Consider the following 15,646-nt stretch of genomic DNA (forward strand, 5'->3'; position numbering starts at 1 on the left):
GCTAGTTTTAGACAGTGGTGCTCATCTGAGCTAGGATATCCGAGGTACTCAGATATCCTAGCTCTTTTTTTACTATTCGAGCTCGAATACCGAACTCGAATAGTATTAACTATCTGGGCTGTGCTATCCGAGCGCACTCAGATAGCAAGCTACTACTCCAGTGCGTTTTGTCTGTGTGCAAGTGCATTTATATTGTTCTAAACCAAGCGTTTTTACACTCCAGCACTTGATCTTCAACTGTATTGCTTTGTATTGTAGATAGATTGTACTTTAGGCAGTTTAGTTTGTGTTATTAGGGACTAGGGAGGGAGACTGTCACTGCTGCAGCCAGCAGCTAGGCCCTGTGCCTAGGCAAGGCAGCCTGCCCTGCTCTGTGCTCTAGTCTCTAGTTACCTGTGCTCTCACCTGTCCTACTCTACTGTACTACTACTTCTGTGTTAGATAGATTTGTACTATTTTGTAGTTAGCAAGGCCCAGCTTTACTGCTATACCTGTCCTGTATCTGCTCTCTGTAATCTAGTCACACCTGTTCTATTATTTAGCTAGATTCTTCTATTGTTTAGTTAGTAGTACTGTAGTGTACTCTAGTCTGTGTATAGGGACCGTCCATCACCGCGTTACCTAGGGTCTTTGTGTGCGCAGTGCACGTCTGCGCTGTCCGCACCCTCTCGTTAGTGCTACACCCGTCCTATTGTTTATATATTACTTCTATTGTGTATTCGCTGACTTGTACTGTAGTCTGTGTATAGGGACACCGTCAGTCAGCGTCAGCTAGGGTCTTTGTGTGCGCAGTGCACATCTGCGCTGTCCGCACCCTCTCGTTAGTGCTACACCCGTCCTATTTTTTTCTATTACTTATATTGTGTATTTGCTGACTTGTACTGTAGTCTGTGTATAGGGACACCGTCAGTCAGCGTCAGCTAGGGTCTTTGTGTGCGCACTCTCTCGTTAGCGCTACACCGATCTCTGCTGTAGAGTACACCTGTCTGTCACCTCACACACCCACCACCACCAGTCCCACCCCATTAAAGTACCCTACTTGTCCCACCCACCTTTACATACATAATTTTTTTTTTCATTTGTATGATATTAAAAATATACGATGTCTAGCACTGGCAGCCGCGGTTTGGGCAGGGGCAGCAAGGGCATCGCCAAGAGAAGAGGTCGTGGGTGTGGCAGCCGCGCCACCACCACCATGCGCAGTTCTGCGTCTGCACCAGTGGCTATTCCGCCATTAGCCACTGGCCGTGGACGCCTTGGCCGCCCAACAGCTGGGAGTCACGCTGCAGAGACACAGCAGCAGCAGCAGCAGCGTGTGGCGCAGATGTTCCTCCCACCGCCAGGTCGTAGCCGTCCTATTGAGGAGAAGGACGCAGACTCTGTGGTGGAACTGATGGTGGATGAGCAGGCCACCATTAGCTCTGGAACCGAGTCCTCCACCCCCGCCACCACTCCTGTTCGCAAGAGCAGCAGCAGCCGACCAGCACTGCCTGGGGAGGAGGAGGAGTGCAGTTCTCCAGCCCCAGCGGGCGACACAAGCACCCTGTCACTCAGCACCTTCTTATCCCCAAGCGCAGTGGGGTTATGGAATGCTGTTGCGGCAGAATTGGAGGAGGAAGGAATGCTCATGGGCACTTTGGGGGATGATGCTTTGGACAGTCAGACAGTGGTGACTGTCCATCCGCCCATGCATGCAGAAGGGGAGTTTGTGGGATCCCAGCAAGACATGTTTGCGGAGCAGGAGGATGATGATGACAGGGTGAAGGACAGAGACTGGGTGCCAGGTCCTGGGAGTGGGGATGTCATCAGCTCTGAGGAGGAGGAGGATGCATCTGTGGGCCTTGCTAGAAGGATCAGCATCGCAGGCATGGGCAGGATCACAAGTGGGCGTGGTATGCAGGCCACACAGCATGCTGATCCGGAGACGAGTTCTGCCAGTGCCACCACCAGCCGCACCAAGAACCCCCACCCCCCAACCACCACAGGGAGACCAGCGGCAGCAGGGAGTCCAGCCGAAGGGGCAACTTCACCTCCCCAATATGGAATTTTTTCACCCTGCCATATGTGGAGTGCAAGTATGCCACCTGCAACCAGGGCTGCAAGCAGCTCAGCAGAGGGAAGGAGCCCTCTGCGTTTGGCACCACCTCTCTGGTCGACCATCTTGCAGGGAAAAACTTTCATGAGCATAAAGAGTTCGTGAAGTTGAAGGAAGCTGGCAGTGGCAGACCCGCCACCACTGCGAAAGCCGTCAGCAGCAGCCACCCGCCCTCCTCCACCTCCTCCAGCAGCACCAGCAGGAGTGCGTCAGCAACGCACTGCTCCTCCTCACTCTGCAACTCCTGCCGCCGACACTGAGGCCTGTTCTGGCAGCCAGTCCTCAGTGGCCTCCTCTGCTCCCTCCAGTGATTCCCGTGCCAGCAAAAGGCGTCGCCAGACCCTGCTCAGCGACACCTTCCAGGGGGTGGTCAGGGTTCTGCCTCCCAGCAGCCGTCGCGTGCGTCAGCTGAACGGCTTGCTGGCACGGGCCATGTGCTCCCAACTCCTGCCTTATTCCCTTGTGCAGGAGGGGAGCGACATGCGTGCGCTTTTGATGTGTGCAGCCCCCGATTGGCCAATCCCCAGCTGACATTTTTTCGCACGCACGGCCATCCCTGCACTTCACCGCTCTGTGATGGCCAATGTCGGGAGAGGGCTGGAGCACGCGGTGGATCAACGGGTCCACGTCACCATGGACTCGTGGAGCAGCCAGTTTGGGACAGGCCACTATCTGTCCTTCACTGCGCATTGGGTCAGCTTGGTGGAAGGGGGTGAGGATGGGGGAGCAGCATCGGGCACTGTCAGAGCAGCAGCAGCACCAACAACGCAGTGGGTGGTGCCACCATGCAGGGTCAGCGGAATTGCAGCAGGTTCCTCTGATCCGCTTCCATCCTCCGGCACACCAGCCCAAACCCCCCGCCTCAGCAGCAGCGTGAAGCCCCGCCACTGCCAAGCGCTGCTGGAACTGGTCAGCCAGGGGAAGACCAAACTGACGGCGAACCATGTCCTGGCCAAACTCCGAGAGCAGGAGAGGAATTGGCTGACCCCCAGAGGCCTCAGAGTTGGAGAGGTGGTGTCCGACAATGGGGCAAACCTGGTTGCTGCAATCAGCAGGGGAGACCTGACCCACATCCCCTGCCTGGCGCACGTCCTGAACCTGGTAGTCCAAAAGTTCCTGCGGACCTACCAGGGGATGGACCGACTCCTTGAGGCGGCAAGGAAGGTTGTGCGTCATTTCCGGCTCTCGCCTGCAGCAGTAGCGAGCCTGGAAGAGGTGCAGAAGGAGCTGCACCTGCCACAGCACCGGCTCATGATCGATGTTCCAACTCGCTGGAACTCCACCCTGGCGATGTTGGAGCATCTGGTTGAACAGAGGCAGGCTGTCAGCCAGTACCTTGCACGAGCAACAGTTGCCTCCATCACTGCAACTGGCCGTGCCGCCACCAACCTCCCGTCCATCATCTCCACGGAGGACTGGGGGCACATGCAGCAGGTGTGCTCAGTCCTGGCACCCTTCCTGCAGGCCACCAACATGGTAAGCAGGGACCATGCAATGGTGTGCGAGTGGGTACCCTTGGTGTGTGTGCTGGACAGGGCCCTGTATGCACTGCTGGAAGAGGGAGCGGCAGCCTTGGACCAGCAGGAGCTGCAGGAAGCTTCATAGGCCACCTCTGAGGAGGAGGGCTTGGAGTTGGTGGAGGTCCCTGACCTTGCTGCTGATGAGGGGGAGCAGCAGAGCGCAGCTGGAGTGGTGCGGGGGTGGAGAGAGGATGAGGTGGAGGAGGCAGAGGAAGAGGACAGCACTGTCGGCTCTGGGGCTGCCGATGATGTGCCAACAGACGTGGCCAGACTCTTCCCAATGGCAGCGCACATGCTGAGGTGCCTGCGCAAGGACCCAAGGGTGATCCAGATGAAGCAGAGGGAGGACATCTGGATCTGCATGATGCTTGACCCACGTCTGAAGCGGAAGCTCAGCCAGTTCCTGCCTGCAGGAGAAGAACGTTCGCAACAAATGAGGGATTTGCAGCTGACCCTTGTTGAGCGCTTGGAGGAAGCCTTCCCTCAGACATCCACCCCCACTGTTCAGCCAGCACAGAGGCAGCAGCAGGTGCCTGCATCCACCAACAGCAAGTGCACGCGCACCACAGACCTGTTGTCTCTGACCCAAGAGCTCTACATGAGTGTAGAGCTGCCAAGGACTAGAGAGGAGGTGCCTGCAGCAGCATCCTTCTCCAGTCACAGGCAGTCCTTGACCCGCATGGTGGCTGACTACATGGGGTCCTTCAGCGGGCTTGACAGCGTGGCCCCTGTTGATCCTATGGAGTATTGGGTCAAGCACCTGCCGATCTGGAGCGAGCTTGCGCAGTACGCCCTGGAAGTGCTCTCCTGCCCCCCTTTCAGCGTACTGTCAGAGCGTTGCTTCAGTGCAGCCGGTGGAGTCGTCACTGAGAAGCGATCTCGTCTGTCTCACAAGTCTGTCTACAGACTGACGTTTCTCAAAATGAACCAGGCTTGGGTGGAAGGCGAATTCCTGGCCCCTGTTGTCGGCGAGAGGGGGACATGAAGTGGCGCACACACATTACACCTGCTGCTGCTGCTGCTGTATTTCTTCCTGCTGTCTGTGTCTCCAATGCCAGGGAACACATTACAAGGTGCTGCTGCCCATGCGCCACCAGCTATTACGCTCAAAAATAGCTGCCTGCCCTGCATTATTTATTTTGGGAAATTTTTTTTTTAATTATTTTGGAGGTGTCCGGGTTGAAAACTGTGCTGTCCCAATTGTGTATTGGACACAATGTGGGCTTCACGACCGCTGTCTGGAACCTCATGCTGTGTATTTACGGCCCTGGAACCACCGCTAGGAACCAGGGCCTATTATGTCTCGCTGCCTGCCCTCCTGCCTGGGGCCAGTCTGCCACACACTCAACCTCCTCACGCTGCCTGCTGCTGTATTTCCTCCTGCTGTCTGTGTCTCCACTGCCAGGGAACACATTACAAGGTGCTGCTGCCCATGCGCCAACAGCTATTACGCTCAAAAATAGCTGCATCCATTAATTTGAAAAAAAAAAAAAAAATTGTAATTAATTTAGAGGTGTCCGGGTTGAAGACTGTGCTGTCCCAATTGTGTATTGGACACAATGTGGGCTTCACGACCGCTGTCTGGAACCTCATGCTGTGTATTTACGGCCCTGGAACCACCGCTAGGAACCAGGGCCTATTATGTCAGTCACATCACAGATCACACTGTCTGACACACACTACTCCTCCTCCTGTAGCTGCATTGAGCTTCTGCTGTCTGTGTGCTGCTACCACTGCCAGGGAGAACAGAAGAAGAACTATTTTCTGCTGCCACCTGCCCACCCACTCTCCTACCGGCAGCTATTACCACACTACAATAGCTGCAAGCCTGCAACTACTTCCTCCTCCTGCTGATGTCTGTGTTTTACCACCGCCAGGGTACACAGAAAAAGGGGCTGTGGCTTGCAATGTGCCACTACCTACCTATTATGCCATCAACACAAATATATAACTATGGTGTTATTAAAATAACATATTTCCACAAAAGAAGTAAAAAAAATATTACAAAAGAAAGGAAAACCAAGACACATAATATAATGATAGAGGAGAAGAGGAAGAAGAAGATATAGAAGAAGAAGAAGAATAAGATATAGAAGAAGATGAAGAAGATATAGAAATAGAAGACGAAGATGAAGAAGATATATAACAAGAAGAAGAAGATATATAACAAGAAGAAGAAGATATATAACAAGAAGAAGAAGATATATAACAAGAAGAAAAAGATATATAACAAGAAGAAAAAGATTTAGAAGAAGAAGAAGATATAGAAGAAGGAGAAGGAGATATAGAAGAAGAAGAAGGTATAGAAGAAGAAGACGAAGAAGATATAGAAGAAGAAGAAGATATAGAAGAAGAAGATATAGAAGAAGACGAAGAAGATATAGAAGAAGAAGAAGATATAGAAGAAGAAGAAGATATAGAAGAAGAAAAAGATAATTGAAGAAGATACAAGAAGAAGAAGATGAAGAAGATTCGAGTAGAAGAAAAACAAAAAGAAGAAGATATAGAAGAAGAAGAAGAAGATGAAGACGACGTAAATGAAGACTTCCAACAACCATTTTGGACACACCTTCTCATGCAAACACTTTTCATGAAGTTAATTTACTATTTTTGATACCTTTTTTATAATTACTACATCACCACATAATCACTTGATGTTTTTCTTCATAAAAAAGGTGGTTTCATGCATCATTGACCTCCAATACAAGTTTTAAAAGCTATTTAAGGCCAGCTCGAATATTTTACTCAAATACAGACTCGGATAGTGACGTCGAATATCCGAGGTCGAATCGGATATTCGATTAACTCGAATATTGAACTTCGAGTGAATTCAGATAGTTTACTATCCGCATTCGACCAAACTCGAATAGGATAATGAGGTATCTGAGCAACACTGGTTTTAGATATAACAGAGTAACCCAGCAGCTCAGGGTGACCCAAACTACTAGGAATGTATAGGGGGATAAAAAGAACCAAAAAGCCCTCCTACTAAAAAAGCAAAGCTTGGTGTAATTGCCTTCTTAAAACAGAAGGAAATTTGCAATAATTCAGTTGTAAGTGAACATTTGTGGTTACCCACAATGCACTACTACTAAATATGCAAATTATCCCTTTTCACCCTTGTTAAGCCAAGCAAGCATCCAGAACCGCTGGTGTATAGCAAGCCTATAGCTTTAAGTTTTACACAGCCAAATCAAACCCACATGTAGACAGCCTGTTTTGGACTTTTGGTCCTCATCAGTACATGGCAGGGATTGATAAGGCTGTATGAAATAGGGCTTGGACCAGTACAACAGAGTAACCAAGCAGCTCAGGGTGACCCAAACTACTAGGAATGTATAGGGGGATAAAAGGAACCAAAAAGCCCTCCTACTAAAAAAGCAAAGCTTGGTGTCACCCTGAGCAGCTTGGTTACTCTGTTGTACTGGTCCAAGCCCTATTTCATACAGCCTTATCAATCCCTGCCATGTACTGATGAGGACCAAGTCTGAAACAGGCTGTCTACATGTGGGTTTGATTTGGTTGTGTAAAACTTAAAGCTATAGGCTTGCTATATACCAGCTGTTCTGGATGCTTGCTTGGCATAACAAGGGCAAAAAGGGATAATTTGCATATTTAGTAGTAGTGCATTGTGGGTAACCACAAATGTTCACTTACAACTGAATTATTGCAAATTTCCTTCTGTTTTAAGAAGGCAATTACACCAAGCTTTTAGATATAACTGATATGACAAGCAATAGGATTTGGAGCTCTTTGCTACCACAGTTGCTAAGCTGCATTGTGCAATCATGCCAAAATGAAAACAGATCAAAACTGAAATGTCGACAGGCAGGCTTATTGCTGTGAGACAAGTTCTGTATTTGGAGGGAATGATGTAAAAAGTGTGATTTCATCATTACCAGCAGCAGACTTCTGCTTTTTCAGCTTTCCCCTATGCAGAAGAGTTGCAGTGCAGATGATCCTCCTGTCTGCCTGGCTGATAGCAGCACAAGTAGCAGCTGTGCAGTGCAGCCTCATGCCTCACCTGCTGCTACTGGGGTAATGTGTGAAGCAAACACAACACAGAGGATATCGTTACCTCCTTACACCGCTGTCAAGAAAAGAAAGAGAGGAAGTCAGGGAGGGGCCGGCATCCAGTTACTGAGGGTGATGATGATTAGACAGAGCAGCACAACAAGAGGCCGGAGTTCAGAGCTGGATAGCTGACTGACATAGTTCAACCTGGGCTCATCGCTGTCTGCCCTCTCTCGGGACTCGGAGGAAAGCGGCGCTACAGCAGGACTCGCTCAGCGGTGATATGCTGCTGTACCTTCCCAGCACCACTCTCTGTGCGCTCCGGACTCACAGGGATTGCCGTGCTCATTAGGACAAAGGTGTGCTGGGTGGGAGAGGCTGGAAGGCATATAAGCCAAGGAAGCCACACACTGAAGCAGCGGGACTTCACATCCCTCTCTGGAGCCGATCTGCTGGAGTTATTACTGGGCTGCTATGTGAGATGAGGTGCAGGAATGGCAGTCTGCTGACATTATTGTGTTTGGCAGCTTTCTTCTCCCTATCTTGGTATACAGCATGGTACAGAGACAAAGGTAAGCTGCCAGGTGTGCGGAAACCTCTCGGTGTGCTAACGTGCATGGGGTTTCCATAGCTCACAACTGTCCCTCTTTTGGAGCTCTGTCCCTCTGTCCCTCTTTCCTCCTCATTTGTCCCTCTGTGCCTCTTTCCGCCTCATTTGTCCCTCATTCAGGACTTTGTCCCTCTTTCCATGTAAATATATATTTCTCTACTAAAAAAAAGTTTGATTCTAAACTTTATTCCCATCCTTTAAATTGATATATTACACATTTTAAAATGTTAATCTGAAGGAAAATGAACCAGGATAGAAAGGACCAGTGTGGTTTGAATTATAAAACAACATATTTTTCTTATGAAATCTTTATAGTATGCGTGACTAGGGATGTGATGGGGGCATGATCAGGGGGGTGGCTTAAGTGTCCCTCTTTCTTATCTTAAAAAGTTGGGAGGTGTGGGTTTCGGTAGAATGTATACAATACATTGAACATGCCCCTGCGGTGAGTTTCTCTGTAGTCCTCTACTTTTTAGTATAGGTAGACGACGCTGCTACAGGTTCTGATGGTGAGCCTGACCAGGAAATCAGCTTCTATATTTACCTTACAGCAGTGGTTTCGTTATCTAGTCTCTCACATGCATAGCTCATCATCTTCTTTTAGCGCCTTCTGGAAGTTGAAACTGCAAAGCAACATCTGCTGCTCCCCAGCTTGGAGATATATACATTATTTTTATATGTAATTATGTCAAAGCTTTTTCACAGTGAGCACTTTTTTTTTTCCTGTTGTCTCACAATCTACAGTAGGCTAAAATTTGCTCTGTAACCAGTTTCAGTTCACTTGGGACATTTGTTAGGGTTAATTAAATGCAGGGATTCTCCACTAATCAGGTCATGATTCTGATTAGCTCTTGAAAATGTCTGGCATGCAAAACTAAATTTGCATACTGATCTCTCTCTATATATATATATATATATATATATATATATATATATATATATATATATATATATATATATATATATATATATATATATATATATATATATATATATATATATATATATATATATATATATATATATATAATTTTTTTTTTTAAGTGATGAGCTAAAATTTGCCTGATGTGCTATATTTTTTTTTCCCTTACCAGTAATTAATGGTAAACTGAAAGTGTGCAGTGGAGATGACCAATGAGATGCTGCTAATCCTGAGTTGATGCAATTTTTATTCAAACTTATGTAGCTGGGAAAGAGATCAATTACATTTAGTAGCTGCAGTATTTGATGTATTTAAAAAATGTAAACTTTTATCATCGAATTAGCATCACATTGACTAGCTGCTGGTTAGTTGATCATCATAAGTAGAGATGGTCACAATTTCTTGCTCTACAGGAGGCAGAATTCAGTCAGCTGGGACTAAAGAAGGCCATACTGTAGTCAGTTTGACCGTCAATATACAGCAGAGTCGATCACTGTGTTCAAATATGATGTGAAATTGGTAACACAAATGTTGCCTGATGATTTCCATCCAAAATGGATCCATTTGGTCGATTGGACAAGAAGGAAAATTTTGCACTATCGCGGGCAGGTCAGGACGCTAGCCGCGTTTGATTTGGTGATGACCAACACAGCATAGCGGCAGTACTTTCACCTATCCAGTTGGCGTATGTCCTCCTGGGTCCGGTTCTTTAACTTCATGTGGCGGGTCTCCTTTTTTGAACTTTAGCTTGTCACATGACCAGGAAGAGAAGAGGGACACTGGGAGGAGACCCGCTGCATGAATTAAAAGGACCCAAGAGGACACACGCCAGCCGGACAGGTGATTGTACTGCTTCCGGCCGGGGGGGGGGGGGGAGAGGGAGGGAGCACAGAAAGATAACTTTCTAATCAGATGAGATCAGAGTAGAATCTTATCTGGTAGCCATATATCTAAGTGTATGGCCACCTTTGGGGCTGATATAGTTTACCTTCTTAAACAGAAGGTATTTGTAATAATTCAGCTTTAACAGACTACTGTAGGGGGGTAGGGAGAAAGAGTTGAACTTACCGGGGGCTTCTAATGGTCCCCCGCAGATGTCCTGTGCCTGCGCAGCCACTCACCGATGCTGCGGTCCCCGCCTCCGGTTCACTTCTGGAATTTCCGACTTTAAAGTCGGAAAACCACTGCGCCTGCGTAGCTGCACCCTCACTCCCGCTGATGTCACCAGGAGCGTACTGCGCAGGCCCTGCACGGTCTGTGCCTGTGCAGTATGCTCCTGGTGATGTCAGCGGGAGCGAGGACATGGCCGTGGAGGCACAGCGGTTTTCTGACTTTAGAGTTGGAAATTACAGAATTGAACCGGAGCATCAGTGAGTGGCTGCGCGGGCACAGGATGTCTGCGGGGACCATTAGAAGCCCCAGGTAAGTTCAACATTTGATCTGCTGCATGCTTGTTAAGGGTCTATGGCTAAAAGTATTAGAGGCAAATCGGTACTTATCCGTTAGCCGGGCGCATCCTCTAGGTGGCGACAAAACTCCACCAAAGTTACATCTTTCCCTACTATCCATGTCGGCCTGGAGGGAGAATAGTAATTCGCGCCACCTGCCGGATGCGCCCGGCTAACGGATAAGTACCGGCAAATCAGTAGGCTTGCCAGGCAACCGGTATTGCTTATAAGGAAATAAATATGGCAGCCTCCATACCCCTCTTGTTTCAGTTATTTAAACAGGAGGATTAGCCATACTATGCCAAGGAAAAAAGCACATAAGTAGATAAATACTTAATCTACTTACATAATACTTGTATTGTACTGTCCACGTTTTGATTACAGTGAATTTTTATATAATAAATTAAGAGAATTCTGTTCCTGGTGGGAACCATGTCTTTTGCCCACACACTTATGTCTGTCACAATACTGATGTCATTTCTTCCCTTAACTTTATTTTTTTTTTCTCCTTCAATCGCTGAGTCACCTGAGCCTTGCGTGTAACCCTAGAGATGTGGCAAACATCTCCAAATCCCTGGGGCTTTTACTAGTTCTGGGTCGCACTGACCCGGAGTAGTACGCCTGCGCTGCCCGGCGGAGCGCGTCCTAGATCGCGCTCCTGTTGCCAGGCACTTTCTGCGCATGAGCGTGACGTCATAAACGACGTCACGCTCATGCGCAGAGAGTGCCCGGCAACAGGAGCGCGATCTAGGACGTGCTCCGCCGGGCAGCGCAGGCGTACTACTCCGGGTCAGTGCGACCCAGAAGTAGTAAAAGCCCCAGAGATGTTCGCCGGGCGAACAGTTCGCCACATCTCTAGTAAACAGAAGTGAGCAGAGGACCATGTTTCAGCTAGGCAGGGAAATAAAGGGAAGAGGAGGAATATATTATAGATAAAAAGAACCCCCAGCATGCAACTGGATGGCAATGGCTATTAAAGGGCCAGTGCTTCTAAGGTATGTGATGACTCCAAACCATAATAGCAGAAAAAGTTTTGAAAGCAGGATTAGCATCTTTATCACTTAATAAACTCAGACCAGTTGCTGCTGAATTTTGATTTTTATGGTGACAATCCTGCTTTAAGTGGGCAGCACCCTCTCAAACTTCTTTTAGTAATACACCCCTTCAAGTTGTTAATTTTGCAGTGATTGGAGAGTTGTTCCATATGTACTTTTTCACTTGGTCATCTAAACCAGTGTTTTTCAACATTTTATTGGTATGTACCCCCTTTTGAAAGCCTGTGCTCACCAAGCACCCTCCAGTATGTTAAATATTCTCAATTACCCCTTGACAGATATACGGTATTTAGTAGTAGTACATGGTTATTGTTTCTAAAGGATTTCCAAGAGTTTACTATTGCATTTAAAAGCCAAAATACTGTGCTAATTTGGTGTTTTTGATTATATAGGATTCATTTGAGTTGTCATTTTTAACTTTGCTTGGGGCTAATCCAATTTTTATTTTAGCGTTAAGCATTTTTTTTTTTTTTTTTTTTTACATTGAGTGTTCATCAAGCTGCTACAAACCGTCTCATGGCACGTCTATGATTGTGCACTGCCTTCAGCTACCTCCAAGGTCTTTGCAACTTCAAATGCCAATGAAAGCTGGTGAATAATAACTAACTACTGCCCAGACCTGGGAAATGCTTTGCATACTCTGGGGACAAATGCTAGCAAACGCTTGCTCAAGCAGTTGAAGGTGTTGGATACAGGCTTTCAGAGGGCAGTAAACTCACTGCTTGGTGACCGTTTGTGAAAAGCAGCCATGAACCTCGTACACATGCTGTATGAACCTTGTCCGAGAACGATCATGTTTCAGTGGGGTAGATAGATGCTGCCAAGAGCATTGTTCTCCCCACTAGTGCCGCGTGACATCACTCCCACTCCTGCAGGTTAGCGACACGTCTGTACTACACGGCCCTGCAATATCGCCTGAGGGATCGGGTCCTGATCTTTGCCTTTAGTTTGTCAATCTACAGGACCTGAAATCTAACTAATGCTCAACCAAAACATTGCACAGAGCTAATCACATTCAGAAAGCTTAAATATTAGCTTTCCAAAACTGATTAGCCCTGTCCAAAGTTCTGTTAAGCATTGCACACATGCCTGACTAAAATCATTTGAAAACGACTGTCTCAACCGATAGGCATGTGTGCAGAGGGCCCCGACCCGAGACAGACGCACGGCAAGCGATCCTCCCGGTGGATCAATTTAGTTGACCACAGGCCGACTTCTTTGAAGATGCCTCTCCACCACCCCTGTGTGACCTCACACACGTGCCACTCGTCATCCCTCCACCCCCCCCCCCCCCCCCCCCAGCAACATAACTACACAGCTAGCGTTCATCTGTACAGCCCGGCCCTGTGATGTCGCCCAACAAGTGACTTCAGTTGTTAGGTGAGTAAGCACCTTTAGGCCACACTACTTCCAGTATTTGTAAAAGCTGAAAAACTGAGTAGATACATTTTTAAAATCAACTCTGTAATCGGCGGATCTTGAATCTGATTAGGCGGAGGAGATTTTTAGATCTGCTAAAGCCAAAACTAGCATTTTTGTCTATCTTTAGCTAACTTCTTATTCCTAGTACAGCACTATCTAGATCCTTTTTCGGAGGCGCCAATTAAATCGTCAATAAGAGTATGTTTTTTGGGATGGTTATAGGAAACCAGAGCATAATTCAATTCAATTCAATTCAATTCACTTTATTGTCATTGTGTAACACAACGAAATTACTTTTCATGACAACCCCATGGTGCATATAGGGAACATAGTGATAGTAACAAGGAAGAGAAGAATTTATACAAGTATGTCAGGTATTACAGATGTGTAATACAGATGTATACAATTTGTACACAGTGTTAATTATTCCAGAGAGGATTCAGAGTTCATCAAGTTTATGGCGGATGGGAAAACGCTGTCTTTCAGTCTGTGTGTGTGTGTGTGGATTGATCTAAAACGTTTACCTGATGGAAGGAGCTCAAACAGGGCATTTCCAGGGTGAGTGTTGTCCTTGATAATGTTTGGCCCTTCTCACACTGCGAGTATTATAGAAAAGTTCCAGTGATGGTAGTTCAGTGCCAATAATGGCTTCTGCTGTTTTAACAACTCGCTGCAGGGCTTCTCTAGTAGCCTTCGTGCAGCTGTTGTTGTTGTACCAGGCCGTCATGCAATTGGTCAGAACGCTTTCTATAGTGCATCTGTAGAAATTAACCAGCATTAAGGTGAACTTTTAGGGTTTCTGGTGTGTTCACACTATGGGGTGTATTTACTAAATATCAGTAAAATTTTTACATGATACAGAGTTCTCCCCATAAACTAATTTCCAGCCGGGTGGCATGAAAAAGTGTCCAGGTGGGGCACGACTGGAGAATGCAACTTTGCTTACTGCATAGGAGGAGGATGAGGAGGGAAGCCGATGACAGCCAGATGCTCACAAAAATTAGCTGGGTGGAGCACCCAGCTAAAAGAGCCTGGGGAGAACACTGTGCTCAGACAGTGCATATAAATATTACCATGTATTACGCAAATTCCTAATGTATGTTATGCAATTTGTGTTACTTGCTTTATACTCCCAGCGCTTACATTGCTTATTGGACACCTGAAGTGAGAGGGATATGGAGGCTGCCATATTAATTTCCTTTTAAACCATGCAAATTGCCTGGCTGTCCTGCTTAATGTCTGCCTCTAATGCCAATCATAGTCCCTGAACATGTATGGTGTGAATTCACCTGTTGACCTGATATTTCTGCTTTCAGTAGATTTTTAGGAAAAAAAGCTCCCCTAATGTATCCACCTACATGATATGATTCTACCATCACTGAATGCCACACCATTTACGACATCTTCTTCTTCTTCTCCTCCATAAAAATCTACAAATGGCTTCACACAGACACAGGTAGTCATATGCTGACTTTTTTTTTGGGGGGGGGGGGGGGGGGGAGACAGCAACACATAAGTGCAGAAAGTAAATCTAAAGGCACAGTATGCGCACTTGTGTCTACAGTACCAGAAATAAAACAGGCCGAAACACACTAAACTATCTCGGGCAGCACGGTGGCGTAGTGGTTAGCTCTCTCGCCTTGCAGCGCTGGGTCCCTGGTTCGAATCCCAGCCAGGGCACTATCTGCAAAGAGTTTGTATGTTCTCTCCGTGTCTGCGGGCACTCCGGTTTCCTCCCACATTCCAAAAACATACAGATAAGTTAATTGGCTACCTCTAAAAATTGGCCCTAGACTACAGTACTTAACTACATAATATAGACATATGGCAATGGTAGGGATTAGATTGTGAACTCCTTTGAGGGACATTTAGTGACAAGATATATCAGATACACACACCACACACCACACACCACACACCACACACACACACACACACACACACACACACACACACACACACACACACACACACACACACTGTACAGTGCTGCGTAATATGTCGGCGCTATATAAATACATAATAATAATCTCCTCACACTGAGACATTGGTTCACATAAAAATACTTGTGTTGACAGGAGCGCTACATGTGGGCCACCTTATGACTCCTCCTAACCTCTCTCGAGTGTTTATCCCAGCTACAGGAACACATGTGCTATGTGACATGGGAGCTACATTACCAGGATGATGGGGAGTAGTGGTTGGTAGCTTTCCCAAGGTGGTTGCAGCTCTTGGGGGTGGTTGCTTGCACTGTTTCCCTTTCCCCTGGGGTGCAGTTATGGGTGTCACTTTCAGGCAATGTGTGCTTGGGGCCCTGACTGTGTATTGCTGCCCCTTCCTGGAAATGTAGCTAAGTCACATTAGCACATGCGTTCCCGTAGGTGGGCTAATGCTCGACAGGTTAGGAGGGGGCACGGGGTGACCCACTCGCCTACTCAATAATCACCTGAAGATGGATCGGGGAACTCTCAGTGACGTTTCCCGACAAACGAAGTTCCCCAATCCATCTTTCTACCTGCGGGAATGCGCAAAGGCAAATGATGGGTGTGAACAGGAAGTC

General features: G+C 47.3%; 1 protein-coding gene across 1 annotated transcript in view; it reads left to right on the plus strand.

Moving 5' to 3' along the window:
• The first annotated feature begins 7,636 nt into the window (after positions 1-7,636).
• The window catches only part of MGAT4D (MGAT4 family member D), a 235,959-nt gene continuing 227,949 nt past the window's right edge, over positions 7,637-15,646 (plus strand). The window contains exon 1 of the mRNA XM_068279604.1: positions 7,637-8,201. Coding sequence (XP_068135705.1) covers positions 8,111-8,201 — 91 coding nt within the window. The 5' untranslated portion in view covers positions 7,637-8,110. The remainder of the gene's footprint in view (positions 8,202-15,646) is intronic.

The sequence above is a fragment of the Hyperolius riggenbachi genome, chromosome 1 (genome assembly GCF_040937935.1).
Source record: "Hyperolius riggenbachi isolate aHypRig1 chromosome 1, aHypRig1.pri, whole genome shotgun sequence".
Taxonomy (NCBI): domain Eukaryota; kingdom Metazoa; phylum Chordata; class Amphibia; order Anura; family Hyperoliidae; genus Hyperolius; species Hyperolius riggenbachi.